Source organism: Podarcis tiliguerta (assembly GCF_965153285.1).
Source record: "Podarcis tiliguerta genome assembly, chromosome: 12".
NCBI lineage: Eukaryota > Metazoa > Chordata > Lepidosauria > Squamata > Lacertidae > Podarcis > Podarcis tiliguerta.
Window position 1 is genome coordinate 59533382 of NC_139545.1, and position 13743 is coordinate 59547124.

The 13743-nt window shown below is 54.4% G+C and overlaps 2 protein-coding genes across 2 annotated transcripts in view; one reads left to right on the forward strand and one right to left on the reverse strand.

Annotated features, from left to right (window-relative positions):
- The window catches only part of AGAP3 (ArfGAP with GTPase domain, ankyrin repeat and PH domain 3), a 100006-nt gene extending 95569 nt beyond the window's left edge, over positions 1-4437 (reverse strand). The window contains exon 1 of the mRNA XM_083406146.1: positions 4155-4437. Coding sequence (XP_083262272.1) covers positions 4155-4422 — 268 coding nt within the window. The 5' untranslated portion in view covers positions 4423-4437. The remainder of the gene's footprint in view (positions 1-4154) is intronic.
- LOC310660898 (uncharacterized protein) overlaps positions 1-13743 on the forward strand; it is a 561482-nt gene that overhangs the window by 317906 nt on the left and 229833 nt on the right. The window lies entirely within an intron of this gene.

Here is a 13743-nt window from a genome sequence, read left to right on the forward strand (position 1 = left end):
GAAGAACCCAGGATAAAACAAAGAAAGGCAAGCCTGTTATTGGGACCTCCACGTTGATGCTGACCTATCGGAATGGCCCCTGGTTAATGGAGATCTTCGCTAAAGACTCCAGAGGAAGCTGGATGGTCGTGGGGCAAGAGGAGAGGTCCTCCTCGTTTTGAAGAAGAAGCTGGCTAGAGAACTGGAAGTGGGGAGCAGAGACAAATGGGGCTGCTCCCCGCAGAGGGATGTGGAAAGCGCCCTCAGAAAGAGCAGAATTAGGGCATGAGCTTTTTGACTTGTACATAAATTGTCTGGAGTTGGGTGACCAGTGAGGTGAAACTGGAAGCACCAAATCCCCCACGCTAGAGATCATTAGGAAAGGAACCGGAAATAAAGCTGCCATCATGCCATCTATAATGTGATTTGGGAGGCCTGCGCCCCGTTCTGTTTGCCTCTCCTCCAAGAGGATATCGCACAGCTGGAGAAGGTTCCGAAAAAGATGGAGAAGGGGATGCAGAAACTCCCCTCTGGGGAAAAGTTGCAGCATTGGGGGATTTTCCGTTTGCAAGAAAATGTGAACAAGAAGCGACAAGACGGATGTTTATAAAATTAGGCACAGTGCAAAGTTTTTCTTCCTGTCTCACAATGCAGCTTCGTGAGCCGCCAACGAATCGGAGATCCAGAACTGGCAAGAGAAAGTCTTCCTCCAAGCAACTTGTAGTCAACTTGAGGAATTTGATCCGGCCCACCTGCAGGGCTCCTCCAAGGTCCTCCTGGCCTGATCACCGCTGGCACACACCTGGTGAACAGGTATGGCACAGGTAGCAATGCCAGGGCTTTTCAGGTACTGGGGGCAAGGCCAAAGGAAGGCCATTCCTAAAGGCTGAGGACCATGTGGGTCAGGCAAGTCCCCGGCTTCAGCACCCAGCCTCCCCAACGGGGCCACCAGGGACTCGACCAGCCAGCTGCTGAGGTGCCCCCCCCCCAAATCTGGGCCACAGCAATCTAAACATTGCCGGACCCGTGTTAGAAACTCAAATATATCAGCTAGGCGCCCAATGGCACCTGAGAACCAAGGTTACAGTCAGCAAAGCGGAATGCTTACTTGCCATTTTTGGGCAAGATGGCTCTCTAAAGTCATTTTCCAAATGATGGATTGAGTGTGACTGAACATCCAGCCAGTTCATATGACAAGGTTGAGTTGGGTGAAGAGCTTTGAGAACTTAAAGAAGGACAGTCCCTTGATCCAGGGACAATCCACCTATATATTGGCCTATACTGACCTCTTTTTCTTAAGGGTGACACAGATCATGCATAACACAGGGATATTCTTCGCAAGTGTGAGCTAGGCTGGGTGGGGGAAGCAAAGACAAGCCGCAACAATTCACTATAACATTGGTCTCTTCTCCTGCTCAGGCTGCACGGAAAAAGCATTTTGGTTCCTGAAATTCATTCTGATTGTGCAGATAAAATAGAACGGATAGAATTCTACAGGATGTGTTGCTAGTGTGTGAAAATAGTCAAGATCCAAGGTGCAGGCATGCACCTCCAGGCGGTGGAGACATCAGGCACCCTCCTGGACCTCAGGCAGCTTCACTTGGTTGCAAGTGGCCAGGAGCCAGGTGCAAAATGCGCCTGGAGGATTTGAACACAGACCCAGGACACCCAAGGAGGCTGCCTTTGAGGAGTGCCCTTGGCTGCACCTGGATGCCGCGTAGAGAGTCTGGAAGGGAAAAGGACACCCACAGAAGGATACAGGATGGGTGTGGGGTTCAACACCACCCTCACCCCTGGACTTCCAGCATCGAAGGCCAGAGCTGGATGAGTCCTTGGCATAAGGCTGGCACCTGTGGGTTGACCTGGCATTTCCAGCTCTTGACAAGATCCCTGCCTCTGAAACCAGTGGTGTCCCCTCAGTCCCAGATGTCTCCTTTCAGGGGGGGGGGGGGCTCTTGCAAGGCTCCTCCCTTCCTACCAAGCAATGAATGCCAGGCCACAGACAGACAGAAGGCACCTCTTCCTGGTTTCTCCTGCTGCCGCCAAGGCCCCATCCTGCCCCTGGCAGCAGAGTGGACATACTTTTGAGGCTCCTACCAGCTCCCAGCGCTGCTCTGGTTTGCCAGAAGCAGCTCAGTCCTGCTGGCCACATGACCCAGAAAAACTGCAGACAAACGCCGGCTCCCTCGGCCAGTAAAGCGAGATGAGCGCCACAACCCCAGAGTCCTCCGTGAGTGGACCTGACGGTCAGGGGCACCTTTACCTTTTTACCAGCTCCCGAATAGTAGCGGGAGGCAGAAATCCCCCTGCCCTGATGGATCATCAGCGGAAGCTCCCTGTGTGGCTTCCATTCCCTGCAGCAGCAACCTCACTCTCATCCTGCCAGCTTCTGCATGTCTCTTTCCTTCTTCTTCCACCCAGGGATGCTCAGTCCAGGCTCTGCCCTTCTCTTCACGGGGTCCCCCCCAAGTACACCCCAAGCTCCCCCAGATGCAGGTGGCCCTTCCCAGAAACCATCCTCTCTCTCCCCACCCCCCACCCTTTGTCGCACGCCAATCTCTCACCCGGAATCGTTTCCTTCCTTTGAGGCTCCCCGAGAGCTCCTGCCAAGCAGCACAGGTGGGGAGGTGGCGCTACAGGTTTGCCAACCTGCCAGCAGAGCGCAGGTGCTGCGCTGCCTCAGGGCAAGGCTTTCGGAGCAGTTCCACGCCCAGGTCGGGCGCAGAAAGTGCCACCCGCCTTCCCTGCCTGACAGCTTCCACTCCCCCAGGCTGCCCTTCTTAGCAAGAGAGAGGGAAATGGGGTGCGGGCAGAACAGCTGGCATGGCTCCCCCCAGAGCTCTGCCCCCAGAGCTCCCTGGCCACACAGAACAACAGCAATGGGCGCAGGCAGTGCCACGCAGAAGGGCCTCCTGCGCAGAGAGACGGAGCTGCCAGCAAAAACCAAGGGAAATGGAGGGTGCTGCCATCGCCACCACCGTCTCCATGGCACTGAGCCCCCACCCCCAGGGTCCGCCCCAGAGGGATGCTTTCACAACCTGGCCCCAGCCAAAGGCAGAAGGGCTCTCTGGCCTGGGCACTCCAGGCCAGGACCCTTCCAGAAAGCACCCGCTGGACCTCAGAGCACCGGCATGAAAACAGTGCCTCTGCGCTCGTGCAGAGGGCATCTCTATAACAGAAGCCAGGTTCATTGCAGACTTTATCAGGCAGGAGAAGCAGGGGGTGGGCAGCCTTTGGTTCCTTGGAGGTGTTTGGGGCCTTCCCCTCTGCCCTCCTCACAAGCTGCCCCCCCCCCCCAGTCCTTGCCTGTAACAACAATGCCCAGTCAACCTCCCAAGCCCAGGACCCCCTTGCTGGAAGGTGGATGATTTGGGGGCTGCCCACCTGTTTTGGGGGGGGTCTTCCTGGGGTTCAGAACGAGCTGCTTTGCACACCAGGCTCCAGTGCCCAACCTTGGAGGTTCTCCAGACCCACCACAGGCCCACAACCCTCCATCCCTTTTGGGTGCTTCTGGCAGCATCAACATTTGCCAGTGGGGGGGGGTCCCTCTCTGGCCAGGAAGGGCACAGCCAAGGACAGCCACAGGCATGGGGTGTGGAGGGGGGGGCACGGTGCCACCCAGGGAACCTGGCGCAGGAGAGGCTGGCTTTGAGCGAGGAAGCCGAGGAGGGTCTCCTTCCTCCCCCTCCCCGCACCCAAAACCAGGGTCCCTTGCAAAGTGCCAGCAAACTCTGCCAAGTGCCAAAGCACGTGGTGAGGTGGGGGGGGGGGATGCAAGAAGAGAGAACGGAAGGAAGGAAGGAAGGAAGGAAAGGAGGAAAGAAAGGAGTGACATTTGGCAAGGGATTAATCACAGCCTCTCTGCAGAGCCAATAAAACCTCCCCCCCCCCCCATCGGGAGCTCCATTTTCTGCTGCAGGAGAGAGAGATGCACACATAACAGCCCCCCCCCCCCCAGGCGGAGGAGGCGGAGGCGGCTCCTCCGGCAAGGCAGGCGCCGCACAGCCCCTTCGGCCGCATCCTTCCCAGAGCATCCCCGAGGCCGCGCGGCGCCGGAGAGCCCCCGCCCCACCCCTCGACCACCCTCCCCCGCCGAGGCCGCCGCCCCTCCGCCGCCGCCGCAGGAGCCCCCTGCCCGCCCCCGGCCCTGCCCCCCCCCCCGCCGGGGGTCTCACCCTCGATGGAGATGACGTGCTCGCGGATCTGGCTCTGCAGCGCCAAGTCGTCGACGCGCTCGACCAGGTCGTAGATGGCGTAGATGTTGGGGTGCACCGACTCGAAGCGCCCGATCTCGGCGCGGATGGCCGCGGAGTTGGAGAGGCCGAACTGCGGCGAGGGCGCGCCGCCCGCGCCCGACGGGCCCGACGGGCCCCCCGGCGCCGCCAGGCTCTGCTGCGAGCCCGGCCCGCCGCCCTGCCCGCCCGGCCCGCCCTGGAAGTTCATGGCCGGCGCGGGAGCAGGAGGACGACGAAGACGGCGAGGAGGAGGAGGAGGAGGACAAGAACGGCGAGGGGGCGGCGGCGGCGGCGGACGAGGCTCGACGGGGCGGCGGGCGAGGCGAGGCGGCGGCGGCGGGGCGGCTCAGCGGCGCGGGGCGGCGGCGGCGTCCGGGGCTGCGGGCTCCCGGCGCTGCATGGCGGCTCCCGGCGCTGCTCGGCGGCGGCTGGTCCTCCTCCTCCTCCTCCTCTCCGGCCGGCGGCCCCGCCAGCAGCACAAGCAGCAGCGGCAGAAGCAGCGGCGGCGGCGGCGGCCCCGCGTCACGCAGCCGCCCCCGCTCCTCCTCCCGCGTCAGCGCCGGGCTGGCACCGCCCCCGGACGGAGGGAAGGAAGGAAGGAGGGAAGGAGGAAGGCCGGAAGGAGGAGGGCGGCCGGGGGAGGAGGGATGCAGGGATGCGGGGCCGGCGGCGGCCAGGGAAGGAGCCGCCTGCGCAAGCCCGGCCAGCGCTTATGTAAGGCGCGCGGCCGCGCCGTCGGGGGGAGCCGCGCGTGGCCCTCGCCCGCCTTGCGGGGACCCTCGGAGGGGGCCGGGCGGGGACCCCGGGGCAGGAGGAGCCCAACAGCAGCAGGAGCGCGGCTGGCGACGGGCAGGCCGTCGGGGCGAGGAGCCCCGGGGGGCAGCCTCGGAAGATGAGCCCGCCGGATGGATCAGCCCCAGTCCAGCAGCCTTTTCCCACGGGGGCCTCTCGGGAAGCAGCTCTCCCCTCGCGGCGGGGCTTCCGAAGGGGAGCCGAGACAACGTGGCTCCTAGCCTTCGCCGGCCCCCTCCCCCGGGCAGGGGCGCCAACCTGAATAAAATATGGTGGGGGCGCCCTGCATAACCAATCACAAGATGTGGCACACCATTTTAATGGCAACCCCCATCAACTTTGGGGGGCTCTGCCCCCTCAGATATTTTATTGGGGGGGGGTGTGAAGGGATCTCGCCCCCTAGGAGATGGCTCCTGTGCCTCCAAGATGGCCTTCTCCACCCCCCCAGCTTGGCCAAAGCATCCTTGGGAAGCCCCTCACTTGAACTCTGCGCTGAGAAGCCCTTCCTTCCTTCCGCCTGCCCAGTTTGATGCCTCCAACAGGGGAGGTGGCAGCGGCCGCAGTTGGGGGGTGACCCACACCTCCTCCAAGGCCAGGGGCGTACCTAGGGGCTGGCTCCCACTGGGGTGCAGGCCCAGGGGGAAGGATGCTTCCCAAAAATCTCAGAGTAAGATGGAGAGAGCCAGAGCCGGAGAGAGCTCCTTGCCAAAGAAGGGAGCCTAGAATGGGTCAGTTTCTGCCCTCAGCCCAACCCAGAGACGTGGAGCCCATTTCATTTATTTCAGAGACTTCTGCCTTTCTAAACACAGTTTTCTCAAGGCTTCTCACAACAAGTGTAAAGCATTTTTTGAATAGGAAACATCAATATCTAAAATACTAACAACAAATATAAAACAAATTTTAAGTAGCAAACACCAGTATCTAAAATATTATAAACTAACAGAGCAGCATAAACCAGGCCAGCACAGCAAGACAGGAATGGCAGATTCATAGGTTTTAAAAAAACAACAACCAACAAAATTTAAAACAAAGAGGATCATTAATTGAAAATCCAGTCCATCTTCTCTCTTAACTCTCTAAATATGTTTTTTTTATCACTCATTGCTTCCTTATCTTTAGTTACATCCAGGGCTTTTTTCCCAGCTAGAACTCAGCAGAACTCAGTTCTGACCCCTCAGGTGGGCGCCATTGCCATTATAAGAGAACAAGGGAGGCCTTTGTGGTGAGTTCCGGCACCTCTTTCCCCAGAAAAATAGCCCTGGTTACATCGCAGAACTGTAACGCTGGAAGGGACCCCCCAGGGTCATCTAGTCCCACCTCCTGCAATGCAGGAATCACAGCTAAAGAATCATTGGCAGGTGACCATTTAACCTCTGTTTAAAAGAACCCAGAGAAGGAGGGTCCAAAATCTTCCCAGATGGTACACTGCACCATCAAACAGCTTCAGGAAGTTCTTCCTGATGTTTAGTCGGAATCTCCTTCCTTGTAACTTGAATCCATGGGTTCAGATCCTGCCCTCCAGAACAAGAGAAAACAAGCACGCTCCCTCCTCCATATGGGGAGATGGCTCTCATATCTCCTCTCAGTCTCTTCTTTTCCAGGCTAAATACCCTCAGCTCCTTCAACCGCTCCTCATCAGGCTTGGTTTCCAGACCCTTGATCATCCTGCTTGCCCTCCTCTGCACACCTTCCAGCTTGTCAACATCCTCCTTCAATCGTGGTGCCCAGAATTGAACACAATATTCCAGGTGTTTGTCTGACCAAGGCAGAAGAGAAATGGACCATGACCTCCCTTGATCTGGACACTAGGCTTCTGTCGATGCAGCCTAGAATAGCATCAGCTTTTTCATAGAATCCTAGAGTTGGAAGAGACCACAAGGGCCATCGAGTCCAACCCCCTGCCAAGCAGGAAACACCATCAGAGCACTCCTGACATATGGTTGTCAAGCCTCTGCTTAAAGACCTCCAAAGAAGGAGACTCCACCACACTCCTTGGCAGCAAATTCCACTGTCGAACAGCTCTTCCTGTCAGGAAGTTCTTCCTAATGTTTAGGTGGAATCTTCTTTCTTGTAGTTTGTATCCATTGCTCCGTGTCCGCTTCTCTGGAGCAGCAGAAAACAACCTTTCTCCCTCCTCTATGTGACATCCTTTTATATATTTGAACATGGCTATCATATCACCCCTTAACCTCCTCTTCTCCAGGCTAAACATGCCCAGCTCCCTTAGCCGATCCTCATAAGGCATATTTTTGCTGCTGCATCACACGGTTGACTCCTGTTCAGCTTGTGGTCTATACTAAGATCCCTGATCCTTTTCCCCATGTCCTGCCGTCAAGCCAGGTGTCCCCCATCCTATATTTCTGCAGCTGGCTCTTCCTATCCAAGTGTAGAACTTGGGGTCCCTTCCAACTCTATGATTCCATTTCCTGAATCAGGGATCAGCAAACTTTTTCAGCAGGGGGGCGGTCCACTGTCCCTCAGAACTTATGGGGGGCGGGCACAAGATGTGGGTCACAACATAATGCTAGCCGACTGGGAACGGTTATGGACCACTGGGTTAAAGTTTATGGCATGTAATGCCCTAAGAGAAAATATTATGAAAATGATATACAGATGGTACATAACACCAGTCAAACTAGCAAAAATTTATCATATGCCCGATAACAAATGTTGGAAATGTAAAGAAACTGAAGGTACCTTTTTTCACCTCTGGTGGACATGCCCAAGGATTACGACCTTTTGGGAGATGATCTATAATGAACTGAAGAAAGTGTTTAAATACACATTCCCGAAGAAACCGGAGGCCTTTCTCCTGGGCATGGTCAATCAAGAGGTACGTATGAAAGACAGGATATTTTTTATGTACGCCACAACAGCAGCAAGAATACTTATTGCAAAGTATTGGAAGACACAAGAATTACCCACGCTGGAGGAATGGCAGATGAAAGTCATGGACTATATGGAATCTGCAGAAATGACCAGCAGAATCAGAGACCAGGGAGAAGAGACGGTGGAGGAAGATTGGAAGAAATTTAAAGACTATTTACAGAAACACTACAAGATTAATGAATGTTAAAATAACATCAGATTGAATGTATAAGGTTATTGGAGTAAAACTTTAAAGATTAGAAGACCCAACATCTTAAGTTCTAAGTATTGAATAAGCTATATTAAGACATTCAAATCAAGAAAGGAGGTTAAACATGACAGAGGGAAGGGATTTGTTGTTAAATTGTATGAACTGGAATACAGGGAAGGGAGACTCGGGGAAGTCAGAGAAACAAGTTAATGCAAGATGAATATGAAGATAAGACTGTTTTTATTTCTGTTGTCTGTAGTATGTTATGTTTGTGTAATTCTGTATGTTTTTGGTGTATTGTTCGTTGTTTTTGTTTTGCTTTGTTGTTTTGTATGTAAAAACGAATAAAATATTTATTTAAAAAAAAACAGAACTTATGGGGGGCGGACTATATTTTTGGGGGAAATGAGAGAATTCCTATGTCCCCCAAATAACCCAGAGGTGCATTTTAAATAAAAGGGCACATTCTACTCATGTAAAAACATGACGGTCCGGATTTAGAAGGCCCGTAGACCTTAGTTTGCCCACCCCTATCCTGAATCTTCCAACCTTGAGAGTGCACATTGCAGGATACAGCCCCTTGTCTGTATGGGTCCAGAGTTCCCTGCTCCCTTCGGCTGGGCGTGTTGCCCCAATCCCAGATGGGCTGCCCAGAGATGCTCAGGGCATGGTTGTCCTTTTCACACCATTCTGGGCATCTGCGTGTGCTTCCCCTCCCCCCCCACTCCTGGACCCACGCAGAGCCTGCTCTGCAGGAGGAGTCTTGGCATTTATCCCCCCCCCCACCTAATTGCTGCATGGGATTACTCTGCCCAGTAAGGAGATGCGCTCACTCAACAGGCCTCCCCAGAGAAGCCCAGTTTTGAGCAGCAGCCCTGTGCCTTCCGGGAGATCAGCTAACTGGGGGTCAGCCGAGGGCTGCAGACCCAGCCCCCACCCCACCGCTGGCATCTTCTTCAGGCCCAGAGCAGCACCCCCTCCAAGTGCCTGCACACACATCCTGCAGTTAATTGGCACCAGCTGCCAGATCAGCTGGGTGCTAATTACCCCCAGGCCCTAATAGGAGGTTTGGGTAGCAGAGCCAGAGTGACTCATCCAGAGGGCAGCAGGAGACAGGCAGGGAAACCTCCCACAGCTGGCGACAGACAGACGGACGGAGGCACACAGCCCTCACACCAAGGCTGGACTGCAGCTTCTTTGCATTCCTCGGGGCTGCCCAGGAGGAAAGAGCTCCCTTTGCTGGGTCGGGCCAAAGGGTGCCTGCCCAACCCAGGATCCTGTCCTCATTGTGGCTGAACAGATGCCCTCATTGGGAAACCAGCAAGCGGGCTCTAAGCGCAAGAGCAACGCTCCCCTCCTGCCGCTTCCAGCAGATGCAGACCCTCCAGGTGCCCCCATATTCCAGGGACAGTCCCAGGTGTACAGAAGCCATCGCAGTTTCTCTTTTAATCCTGGAACGTCCTGCTTTTCCTTAGGACGTCCCTATTTTCATTGGAGAAATGTTGGAGGGGATGCTGGTCTTCAGAAGCATCGCTGCCTCTGACTGGGGATGCAGAGCACAGCATCCTGGCCAGGAGCCATCGAGTGCCTCTCTTCCTCCTCCATGAATTTCTCCAATCCTCTGTTAATCCCTTTGCTATGGGAGCACATTCACCCAGTGCTTTTCCAGCTGCACTGGCTCCCGGTGGAGTACAGGGTCTGATTTAAGGTGCTAGTTTTGACCTTTAATGCCCTTCACGGCCTGGGACCCTCGTACCAGTGCAGCTAAGTATAGCACCGGGTGAATGTGATCTCGCAGCGAAGACCCCGTAAGGAGTCTCGCCGTGGCATTCTGCACCCCCTGGAGTTTCTGGGTCAGTCTCAAGGGCAGCCCCACGTAGAGCGAGTTACAATAATCCAGTCTGGAGGTGACCGTCGCTTGGATCACAGTGGCAATCTGCGCCTCCATGGAAAGCCTTTTTCAGGCGGGAACGCCAATCCCCCCCCCCCCCGGTAATTCGAAAAATGTGAGGAAGACTCATATGTGGGGGAAATGTGGGGAAGGCTCCAGGTCCATATCCTCTCCCCCGGAAGGTACTGTTTGCTTATTTCAAATGCATGAAGGAAAGGGCTGTTGTTGGCTCCTAGCCAAGGGAGTTCTGCTTTGCCTCCATGAATTCCAGTTTCTGGAATCCGCACTCGGGTCTTGCTTGCAGGTTTCCCATTGGGGGCAACTGGTTGTGAGAAGAGGCTGCTGGGTTAGATGAGCCAGCAGGGTCTCCTCATGTTTTTATCTATTAAGTCTATTAGTTTCTTGTCACCTAAAACCGTCTCCAAGCAACATACACAGAAGAACACTATAAAAGAGAATTATTATCATCACCATTATTATGTATAGCACCCTTCCTCCAGAGATCACAGGGTAGTTCACAACATAGACCATTCTTCCCGCATTGCGCGGGACTGAACTAGATGATCCTTGGGCGTCCCTTCCATGATTCTATAAAATATTAAAATTCCATATAAAAAAACAAAAACAGAGAAACCCCAAGCAGTGATCACAATGGCAGCCCAGGAAGGAAAAACAGCATGACGTGTCTGGCCTCCTCGTGAACCAGCAAATGAAAATAAGGACTTGAACGATGACACACACTCTGCTCCAGCCCAGCAGTCCTAGAAGCATGGCATTGTAGTGGGACCCCCAGGGGCACGTGGTCCAACTCCCGGCAATTCAGAAATCACAGCTAACCCAAAGTGGGTCCATGCCCATGCCATGGAGAGAAACGGGGGGCTCGTCAACCTGGGAAAGCAGCCCATCCAGGAGAAGGAAAACTCTAATCGTAAACCTCCATTTGTGAGAAAGTCTTCAGGAGTGAACCCCGAGGTGCAATTTGTAGAGAGAGGAGACAAGGTAAGGCGTGATGTCCAGCGGATTGCCAAACAATGTGCCTGTGATGGCCTGGGACTCGGAACCAGAACCAGAGGGGTCTCAGTCTGCACCGGATCCTTTGCCTCAGGCATCATCTGAACCAAGTCTGGGGCCTGATCCTGAAGAGTCCCAGTCTGCACAGGTTCCCCTGCAACAAACACCAGCTGAGCCGAGTCAGGGGCCTGAGCCTGCCCTGGCTCCAGATGCGGGGATGACCTCGCTGCCTCTGGCTGGGCCATCACTTACAGCTGCTCCACTACCGCTTAGGTCAGGGGAGGCTGAGGCGGCCCCTGGGTCTAGTAACCCACCGACGTCTCCTGAGCTGCAGAGACTGAGGTCTGAGAGAAGGAGGGACCTGAGTACTCGCAGGAGGAGTGCTCGCCTTCAGGCAAGACAGGGAGGTGAGTCACTGGGGGATCAGGACCGGCCGCTACCCTGACAAAGATAAAAGGCTGTCAGACCCTGTCCCAGGTTGCGGGAGCAACATTGCTGTATGCCAGATCCTGCCTGTGCCTGTCCTTGCCTGGTTTCCTGCCTTGGCCCTGTTGGACTTACTCCCAGCAGCACCTTCGGATTCTGGACTGGTCCTGGACCACGTTTCACGGGTTACCCCTGGGCCCAGCACAGTGCCAATGGCTACTGGCTAAAGCTGTGTCAGAACATCCAGCTCACTGATGACAGCGGCGGCAACGCTTGCAAAATGTACGAAGGCATGAAGAAAGCCTTTGGGCAACAGTCAGGGAAAATGCACCACGGAAAACTTTGTCTGGAGAGATGGTCGCAGACTGCAGCAAGCCAATGAAGTGATGGGCAGAGCACTCTCAAGAAGTGTACCCACAGGAAATTGGCAGAATCCAGACTCTGCCTGTCTTGGAATTCTAACAGGCCCTCCCTCCCTTGACCAACTAAAGAATGCCCTCAACTCTCAGGCATGTGGAAAAGGCCCAGGGCAGGATGGAATCCCCCAGAAGTGCTGAGAGCCAGATTCCGTTCCTCCCTCCTGACTCTGCCACAGCCTCTTCTCTCAGTGTTGGGAACGAGGATCCGTGCCACAAGACATGTGTGACTCCAGCATTGTGACAAAGGTGACCACCAGGAGAGCAAGAGCTACCATGGGCTCCCTCTGCTACTGGGGGGAAAGCCTTGGTCCGTGTAGCGCTCAGTGGATTGTGGTCACTCACCCACAGGGTTTATCCCGAGTCACAATGTTGTGAGCACAACATTGAGCCATGGCTGACATGATGTTCTCAGTGCGCCAGATGCTGGAGGAACGCTGAGAGCAGAGACGCCCCTTTGACCTCCTCAGCCAAAAAGGTCTTTCACGCGGCTCCACCAGATAAGATGTCCACCTCAGCTTCACGAAATGGTGACCTTCCACAAGAATATGCGTGGCACAGTCCCATGTGATGGCTCATCCTCAGACACCCCACAAAGAGTGGTATGAAGCGGTTGGAGGATGGGTGGCGGCTAACAGATTGAGGTTGAATCCTGACAAGACAGAAGTACTGTTTTTGGGGGGACAGGGGATGGGCGGGTGGGGGGGACTCCCTGGTCCTGAATGGGGCAACTGTGCCCCGGAAGGACCAGGTGCGCAGCCGGGGAGTCATTTTGGACTCACAGCTGCCCATGGAGGCACAGGTCAATTCTGGGTCCAGGGCAGCTGTTTACCAGCTCCATCAGGTATGCAGGATGAGACCCTCCCTGCCTGCGGACCGTCTCACCAGAGTGGTGCATGCTCTGTTTATCTCCCGCTTGGACTACTGCAATGCGCTCCCTGTGGGGCTACCTTTGAAGGTGACCCAGAAACTACAACTAATGCAGAATGTGGCAGCTTTATACGCTGGTACTGGTTTGAATTAACTAAATAATGTTTTTTCTTTGATAGGTTTTTTTAGTCTTGTAAATTTTTTGGTTTTATTGTTGTGTATTTTTTGTTTTCTTTTTTCTCTTTATTTCTTTTATATAATACGCATTTATTCTAGATGTTTGATAATTTAATTATGTATACTGTAAAAACTATCTTAAGTCTAGAAATATCCAATGTAATGTACGTTTAATAAAAGTAAAAACGACACAGAATGCTGCAGCCAGACTGGGGACTGGGAGCGGCCGCCGAGATTGGTCCTGAAAGACCTACATTGGCTCCCAGTACATTTCTGAGCACAATTCAAAGTGTTGGTGCTGACCTTGAAAGCCCCAAACGGCCTCAAAAGCCCAGTTGACCTGAAGGAGCATCTCTACCCCCATCGTTCAACCTGGACACTGAGGTCCCGCTCCGAGGGCCTTCTGGCGGTTCCCTCCCTGCGAGAAGTGAGGTTACAGGGAACCAGGCAGAGGGCCCTCTCGGTGGTGGCACCAGCTCTGTGGAACGCCCTCCCATCAGATGTCAAAGAAACAAACAACTATCTGACTTTCAGAAGACATCTGAAGACAGCCCTGTATCAGGAGGTTTTTAATGTTTGATATTTTATTGTGCTTTTAATATTCTGTTGGAAACCCATCCAGATGGACAGGGTACAATTATTTATTATTATTATTATTATTATTATTATTATTATTATTATTATTATTAAGCAGGGCTGTGGTCTTCTTGCCCCAACCCTCTTTGGCATATTCTTCTCCCTGCTGCTCTCCTCTGCCTTCCTGGGAGACTGAAGTCGATGTCTGGCGATGGGGGTCTGCGATGGGGTTCTGCTCAACCTGGCGCATTTCCACACCGAGACAAAAGTGGGCCTGATCCTTAAGTGAGA